The sequence below is a fragment of the Phaethon lepturus genome, unplaced genomic scaffold (assembly GCF_000687285.1).
Source record: "Phaethon lepturus isolate BGI_N335 unplaced genomic scaffold, ASM68728v1 scaffold32890, whole genome shotgun sequence".
In the NCBI taxonomy this organism is placed as follows: domain Eukaryota; kingdom Metazoa; phylum Chordata; class Aves; order Phaethontiformes; family Phaethontidae; genus Phaethon; species Phaethon lepturus.
The window spans coordinates 6,605-13,481 of NW_010510357.1; the positions used below are offsets into that span (position 1 = coordinate 6,605).

Below are 6,877 nucleotides of genomic sequence, written 5' to 3' on the forward strand. Positions count from 1 at the left end.
GGGTCTCTCCCGCGGGCCTCTCCCCCCCCTCACCGCTACCCTCTGCCTGCTGCTGGCTCTCAAGTGCTCTCCCCAGCCTCTTCCCTCGAATGCGCAGTGAGGTCTGGCAGAGCTCAGCCCCCAGCCGGCTGATTCTGGCCTGGACCCAAGCCTTGTCCTCTCGCCACCCGGTGCTGCTGGGGAGCTGGGATGCAGCACCTGCATTGTGCCTCTGCTCAAGAGCTGCCCGCTTGGGAAGCGCTAGGCCTCCTGCCTGGTTTGGTTTGCTGGGTTCCTTGTGCACACACCCCCTCTGTGTGCTCGGGGAGCAGCGACAGTGTTGGGAAAAGGTTCTGGGATATAACCATGGAAACAGAAAGCCTCCACAGAGTTGCCTCTGTCTGCATGGCAATGGGCTGTCCTCACCCCCGTGCCTGCCAGCGTGCAGTTCTGACGTAGCAGTCACCTGCTTCTGGGATAGAGGAGTAGTTCATTCTTCAGGACTTCTTTCTATGAGGCTGGTTAAATATTGGTATAGGAATTAGGTGCCTGACTTCCATTTGGGATGTGACCCTTCTTCGAAGAATTTAGTAAGGTCCGCTCTGGGGCTTAAATTTGTGTTCACTGTAACAACCAACTGTGGTGGCTTAACATGTTACTGTTTCCAGTTGTCAGCCTGCCTTGGGTCAGGGGTTACCTCTCGTGCTGCAGCCCAGGCTGCTTGTGGTGGTTGATTTGGCTGATATGCTGTAGCGCAAGCAGAGCTGCTGGCCGCGGTGCCCTTCCGGAGCTTTTGCTGGAGGGACAGGTACTTGCAGGCAGAAGGGAAGGGCAAATGACTGAGGATGGTAGCACGTAAGCTGCCAAAGATAAAGGTGGAGGCTTCTCCAGCTTTAGGGATTAGAGTCCCTAATGTGGATGCTGTTATGTTAATACAGGTTACCTACTGTATCCATGCAAGGGTATTGCACTGGTTTTAATCAGGTCAGTTTCTAATTGAGAATTAAGGAGTCAGTGTGGACAACATGGGTTAATGAAGTCTAGTGGCAAGAAAGGCGAGTTCCTTTTCATCACATTTTTGTGACAGATGCTTAAGCTGTCGTTAGACCTTCAACAGCAGTGTTGCATAAGCCAGCCTGAGCAGTTCCTGCTTCAGTCCTTCCTCAGTTGTGTTACTTGTGGTGAATCAAATTAGGGAACTGATCCAGCAGAAATGCAACACAACTTATAAATAAATAAATGTCTTGAGATCTTGATCCATTCAGTTGACTGGATTCACTGCCTGGCTACGCAGACAGCAGTAGCTGTGCCAGCACACTGAGAAGGGAACACAAGGCTCAGAACAAGCAGCCAGTACTACTTTAGTTGCTACTGCCAACAACGAAAAAAAAATGCAAGCCAGACTGATTTTGTTTGCTGAGCACTGGCCTGAGGTTAAAGGCAGTTTTGGCAGGTCGGTAAAGTTATATGTGTATTGTACTTCTGCCTTGAGCTGTAACACCAGGTCTCTTCTCTCATCCTGTTTGCAGTGTTTTGATGACCTATGATCACATAGAAATTACCTTCAGTGATATTGAACCTATGCCAGATGCCTTCAAAGGGACCAAGAAAGGGAGCGTTTTCTTGACTCCCTACCGAGTAAGTAGTAAAAGGCTTTGTCTTGTGTAAGAGATAAGGGCTCTTTGCGATTCTGTATTTAAATGTCTTCAGTGCATGAAAGTCAGGATATCTGCTACTCCTTGAAGTATGGCTCATCCTCTCCCTCTGGGGAGCATTATGAATTCATTGCATAGGCTATCTATTTGTCAAAAGATAATAAATCTGATTAGTTCTAATACAGGCAGCTGTTTAGTCAATCAGGCATCTTCAAGACTCGAAATTAGCAGTGGTCTGGAAATGCTGAATGCAACAGCACAGCTACTAAATCATAGCTGTGTGGAGCAGCGAGTTCTCTGGAAGCTGGGAGGAGTATTATCTGAGCAAGGCTAGTCTTCCTGGAAGGCTTTATTGCCTTGAGACTTCAGTTGACCCTTGTGGCTGTTCTGTGTAGCTTTTGGCTTGCAGAACTGACAAGGAGCTTCAGATGTGGGAGGGAGTTTCAGTCCATCGAAAAATCTCTTGAGATAATGAATTGGGGCTGTGCTTCCTGTTTGTTTTGAATACCCTTTGTAATGTTATTTTCTTTTTCAGGTTATCTTTGTATCGAAGGGAAAGGATGCTATGCAGTCTTTTGTGATGCCTTTTTATTTGTTGAAAGATTGTGAGATTAAGCAGCCTGTCTTTGGAGCAAATTATATCAAGGGTACAGTCAAAGCAGAGGCAGGAGGTATGTATAGTACAGATGTGTGTTCTGCATCTTAGTTCAATGACACAATTCGTAGCAAAGTACCCAGTGTAACCAAAAACTGGATACTGACCAAATGGGTTTTTACAGTACTGCTAAAATGTGTTTTTTTCTTTGAAACTAGCAGCTAAAAATAACTTCCCTTATCTGCTCCCTGTACAGCTACAATGAACAGATCTGTTTTGCAACAGGTCTCATTCCTGCCCTCTGTGCAAAATACTAAGTTCAGTCAGCCAAGTGATTTCACTGAGTAAACATCAGAGCAGAGTCAGCAAGAGTGAGGATGTCATTTTGCTTCAGTCCGTTGGGGTTACCTGTTAATTCTACATCCTGGTCCTGCTATGCCAAAGACTCGTGATCCTTTCTGGATCTGTTTGGGTTTTCAGGTGCAAACCTCCAGAGTGGTGTTCTCCCTCAAGTCCTTGTGCAATTCAGGGAAAGGCGTGCTATTGCTGTAAGGCAGCTCAGTAGTAAAAATGACCCTTGGAAGAGCATGAACTGTCTTCAAAATTGGGGAATCTTCAAGGGGTGCTTTCATATTATATTCAATGAGAAGGTTGTGGTAGACATTTTCAAGGAAACTTTTTTAAGCACTGTTTTATGCTTCCCTTTTTTTACCTTTTTTGCACATAGTTCAGTAAAGTCTTTGATCCCCAGCTTGATTTAGCGTCTTAGTTGTGACACTGAAATCACAGTGCAGTGCTTAGGAGACTTCAGTCTGTAATCCTGGAATCAGTATTGTAGCTTCTGTATGAGAGCAGAGTGGGACTGTCCAGCGTGAGAGGAAGCCTGAGCAGTAATGACAAACTCTGTAAACTGTGTGAAAGGCAAACGGTTTTAGCTAAATCTTTGTGAATTTTCCCCAGAGGCCATCTCTTTTAATGAGGATGTTGCTTTAACAGCCATGAGAGTTTGGTTTAACTCAAAGGGCTCTTTAATCTACATGTCCCTGTTTCAGCACTGACACAGCTTCTGCTTTGATGCATTGTTGGGACTCTGGACTGTGCATGTTTTTCTTTTTTAGTCTGTAATATGAGATGTCACTAATTTTTTTTTTTTTTTTTTTTCCTTATCCTGACTCGAAATATCTTCCATGGACTGTAATGGATTAATGTGGACCATGTTTTTCATTAAGCTCTTTGCTTCACTGGGCACTCAAACTCCCAAACTAATTTATAGCTGACAGTTAGGTGTAGTTGCAAAGGCTTTTTAGCAAACAGGAGTAACAAAATCCCTGTCTCCTGCACTGATGTTATACAAAGCTAGAGCAAATCCCACACTTCTGATAGCTTGGTCTGTCGGCCTCTGGTGTGGTAACAGCCACAACTTTAGAAAGCTTTTGAAGGTCTCCCTCATCTACGTTTCTTCTTCAAGTGTCTCTTGACCTGAAAATACCCCAATGTGAATAAAAATTCACATTGATAATAGGGTCATTCTGCCACCTTATCTGCCTTTTTTTTCTTGGATTTTTGCAATAAGCTCTTTAAGGAATTATATACAGGGCATGGGTAGATAAAGCATGGAAGCTAAATAGCATCAAAACAGCTTCTCCTTTCAGAATTCTCCTGAATTCTGCCTTTCCTCCCTGCAGGCGGCTGGGAAGGATCCGCCACGTTCAAGATGACGTTTTCAGCTGGGGGTGCTATCGAGTTCGGGCAGCGTATGCTGCAAGTGGCGTCGCAAGGTATGGGAGTCTGGCAGTGACTGCCAGAGAGGTTTGTGGTTTTGGGAGACCTTGCCTTTGTCTCGCAGCAAGGGTAGTTTTAGGTTGCAGTGGGCTGGATTCAAATCCACGTGAGTTTCAGACTGTATCTGCAGCTTGCTTGCTTTAAAAAATACTTTTTTGTATCCAGTGAAGAGCAGGTTTATTGGGATGGAGCTTGTTTATTTTTCAGATAAGGACTCTTGAAGTTTCTTGGAGTTCTTGGCCTGCATTTGATGCAGGCTTGATGTTTTGCGGAGATCAACTTATCTTTACTTTTCCAGTCTCCAGAGGTGAAATACCCAACGGAGCCTATGGCTATTCCTGTATGCCAAATGGGTCCTATGCTTTCGCACCAGCTGCAGCTAATGGGGGCTATCCGTACCCACCACCTCCTCCTGGTAAGTCTGGGAATTGAGGCTGGGGATTATTCTAGTTAGCAAGAGTTAAAATAAATATAAAGAAGAAGAAACACAAATTTTACATAGTGTTTTAGATTGGATCTGATGCCTTGTGCGACTTCTGTTTCTGAGCTTAATTATATTTGCCTTTGGCTTGGTTTTGGCTGTACGCTGTTGACCCACCCAAAGGAGTTAAGTCTTTTGCTGTGGTATTTCCTTTCCTGACAGAGTTTTATCCTGGCCCTCCTGTGGCAGGTGGAGAGATGGGTTACATGCAGCTTCCACCCCCGCCATACCCAGGGCCCATGGAACCCCCCGTCAGTGGTCCAGACCTGCCCGCCACTCCCGCAGGTAAGAAGTGTGTTCAGGTGAATTAGCTCACAACGGTTTTATTACGCATGAAGCAGACATTGTTTCTTGTCTGTTATCTCTTGGGGAACTTAGAGTCAACTTAGAAGTTAAAATTGTTTAGGAGAGGGATTAGGGAGTCCCCCTAATCTCCAGCCTTGTATGTCCAGCTCAAGTCTGGAGGCCGGTCTGATTCTCTGCAGAGTAGATACCATTAGTGGATATTTTGCAGCTGGATTTATTCTGTTGTGACAGAAAAAAATACAGTTTGTCATTCTCCTGTTGTGGTAATCTTGCTCTGATAGATGAATACAACCAAATTGTTGGTAAAATGTGTTTCTAGTCCATTTTAGTTAGCAAGTGTGGCTTTGATATTTGTTCCCTTTTCCCCTGTTTCACTCTAACCTGATTACTTTTGTTTAAGCAATGTGGAACAGAGGAATAGATGATGGAGAGGAGATGGGGAAATACCAGTCTCCTTTTCAAACATTTGGGATTTATCAAAATGATTTTGAACATGGTCTTAAAAGGTCTGCACGTGGGGGGGTGGAAGAAGAGCTTTTGTGGTTGGACGCAACCATAGATTGCTCGCAGGTAAGGATATTTGTCTGACTAGGGATTTAACTTCTCTCTTTGGTTTGAACAAACAAGCAATCATCTTTGAACTATTATTTGGAAAGTGGCGCTGGTCCAGATGGTTGTACAAGATTTTTTTGTATTCTGCAGAAATAGAGGATCTGGATTATCTTCATAAATTACCATCTTTAAAGTATGAATCCCCTGAGCTGCTATAAACTTACGCTGATTTTTGTTTTGTCTTGTGTTTTCACTCCCAAGAAGGATGGTTTGTTGACTGCCTTTTTTAAGGGGTATTGTGTTTCAGGCAAAGCAGCTGTTAGCATTTATTTGTTAGCTAACAGGCAAGTCCCAGGTGACATTTCCAAACTAAATCTTGGTCTGTTTCCCTTCGATCTTGACAATCCTGTGGCAACTGGAAGAGATAATGCTCAGTTGTCATGTGTTGTAGCTATTTTGCAACTTGAGCCTTGGTCAAATAGTGCTCTGTTAGTAACACTCGGTGGCCAGCGATATGTGGAGTTTTTGTTTGATTGTAGAAATTCTCTGTCACCAACTCTGTAACTTCTCTTTCTGCAACAGCTGAAGCGAAGGCTGCCGAAGCCGCTGCCAGTGCTTATTACAGCCCAGTCAACCCACATAACGTCTATATGCCCACGGTAAGTTCCTGTATCATTCTGGGTTTGCAACATGAGCCTAAGTGTGTATTTAGCAGTTCTTTTTCTCAGTGACACAGCAAAGTTTGTCTGAATTAATTTTGGTGGTTTGGCTTTTTTGGGGGGTTTTGGGTTCTTTTTTTTTTCTTAGGCATGAATTGATGTTCTTTTACTGCCTTAATTTCAGGACCAGCCACCCCCTCCTCCATACTTCCCACCAGAGGACAAGAAAAACCAATAAGCTAACACAGAACTTCTCCACAACTCATTGCTTTCTTACTTCCCATTTTGGCAGTCTTGGGACATGGTCCATAGCACTGAGGAGTAGAGCCTTGCCCCAAGGCACGTAGCTTTCATGGACTCTAGTGGTAGGTATGGTCAGAGCAAGGGGAGAGATTTCAGCAGCCTGGGTTACCTCCTAGAACTCTGAGGGTTTGCTGTCCTACCGCAGTATTCCCTTCTCCCTGTGCATGGCATTGCTAGAACTGGAGGTTCTCTTCATCTGTGATTGTTTCCCTTACATCTCTTTCTTTTTATACTTAATTACACCTCTTTAGAATAAGCAACTGCTCCAAACTGATCATTAACGTGCTTATAACATGGAAACTAGGCTCTTGGGGTTGGGAGGTATCTTGAATTTCCCTTAGTGTGCCCCCAAGAGCATCTCTGGACACAGGGAAAGTCTCTGGGTATTCCTCTCAAGCCAGAGTATCACATCCAACTTTTCCCTCTGATACTGAGAAAGGGCTTCAAAGGGAACCTTTGGGATCTCAAAGGAAATAGATCTCTATTACATTTTTCAGGTATCTATTAAGCTTTCTTGATTGTTTTTTTCTAATCTAAGTCATTCCTGAAAATTGTAGCAAATAAT

At 44.1% G+C, this 6,877-nt stretch overlaps 1 protein-coding gene across 1 annotated transcript in view; it reads left to right on the forward strand.

Moving 5' to 3' along the window:
- Positions 1 to 6,511, forward strand: part of WBP2 (WW domain binding protein 2) — a 6,820-nt gene extending 309 nt beyond the window's left edge. The window contains exons 2-8 of the mRNA XM_010296803.1: positions 1,484 to 1,617; positions 2,170 to 2,305; positions 3,915 to 4,007; positions 4,310 to 4,426; positions 4,655 to 4,777; positions 5,933 to 6,009; positions 6,194 to 6,511. Of these exons, the coding sequence (XP_010295105.1) occupies positions 1,484 to 1,617; positions 2,170 to 2,305; positions 3,915 to 4,007; positions 4,310 to 4,426; positions 4,655 to 4,777; positions 5,933 to 6,009; positions 6,194 to 6,247 (734 nt within the window). The 3' untranslated portion in view covers positions 6,248 to 6,511. The remainder of the gene's footprint in view (positions 1 to 1,483; positions 1,618 to 2,169; positions 2,306 to 3,914; positions 4,008 to 4,309; positions 4,427 to 4,654; positions 4,778 to 5,932; positions 6,010 to 6,193) is intronic.
- The last annotated feature ends 366 nt before the right edge of the window (positions 6,512 to 6,877 follow it).